The 696-nt window shown below is 41.4% G+C and overlaps 1 protein-coding gene across 1 annotated transcript in view; it reads right to left on the reverse strand.

The window, feature by feature from the left end:
• LOC107560766 (fizzy-related protein homolog) overlaps window positions 1-696 on the reverse strand; it is a 13,942-nt gene that overhangs the window by 10,229 nt on the left and 3,017 nt on the right. The window contains 1 exon segment of the mRNA XM_016245026.1: window positions 216-444. Coding sequence (XP_016100512.1) covers window positions 216-444 — 229 coding nt within the window.

Raw genomic sequence — 696 nt, forward strand, 5'->3', positions numbered from 1 at the left:
TCTTGGATGGCCTGAGGGTGAGTACATTTTCATTTTTGGGTGAACCATTCCTTGTTTTCCAATTCTTGTTTATTCATTATAATTTTTTGAAAACTGAAAAACGAAAAAAAGCAACAAACGGACCATGTTCTCAGCCAACTTAGTCAAGTCTTGCATGAAAGGGCTTGTTAAATTTTTCTGCTAATCAGATCATCCTGTTTATATGACGCTCTAACCTTGTTATCGTTCCCTCCAGAGGCGAGGTGCTGGTGGTCAGGTGACCACTTGAGGCCACACACTTCCTGCCTGTGGCCCTGGAGGCGTCTCTCCACAGGAGGAGGTGTCCTCACGTCCCGCTGCAGAATCACTCGGTCCCGGCTACCCGACGACAGCTGCTCTCCATTCCACGCAAGTGCTCCTGAGGTTATATGAAGATTATTTGTTCGTGATGAAGATCTTAGTTTTCTTAGTCAAAACAAATCTGCAAAATTACTCTGAGAGTGATTTAAACCAGCAAAGATTTAAAATCAAATCAAGTTAAGTCACCTTTATTTGAATAGCACTTCATACAATGCTGGTTGTTGTCAAAGCAGCTTTACAGTGACAAACAGGAAAATAGTTTGTCAATGATGCAAGAAGACAATGACAGAGTCATTTTTTCAGCTAAAGTCATTTCATTGATGATTCAGTGATGTCATCATCCAGTTCAGCTCTCTT

This window comes from Sinocyclocheilus grahami, unplaced genomic scaffold (genome assembly GCF_001515645.1).
Source record: "Sinocyclocheilus grahami isolate Dianchi unplaced genomic scaffold, SAMN03320097.WGS_v1.1 scaffold742.1, whole genome shotgun sequence".
Classification (NCBI taxonomy): Eukaryota; Metazoa; Chordata; class Actinopteri; order Cypriniformes; family Cyprinidae; genus Sinocyclocheilus; species Sinocyclocheilus grahami.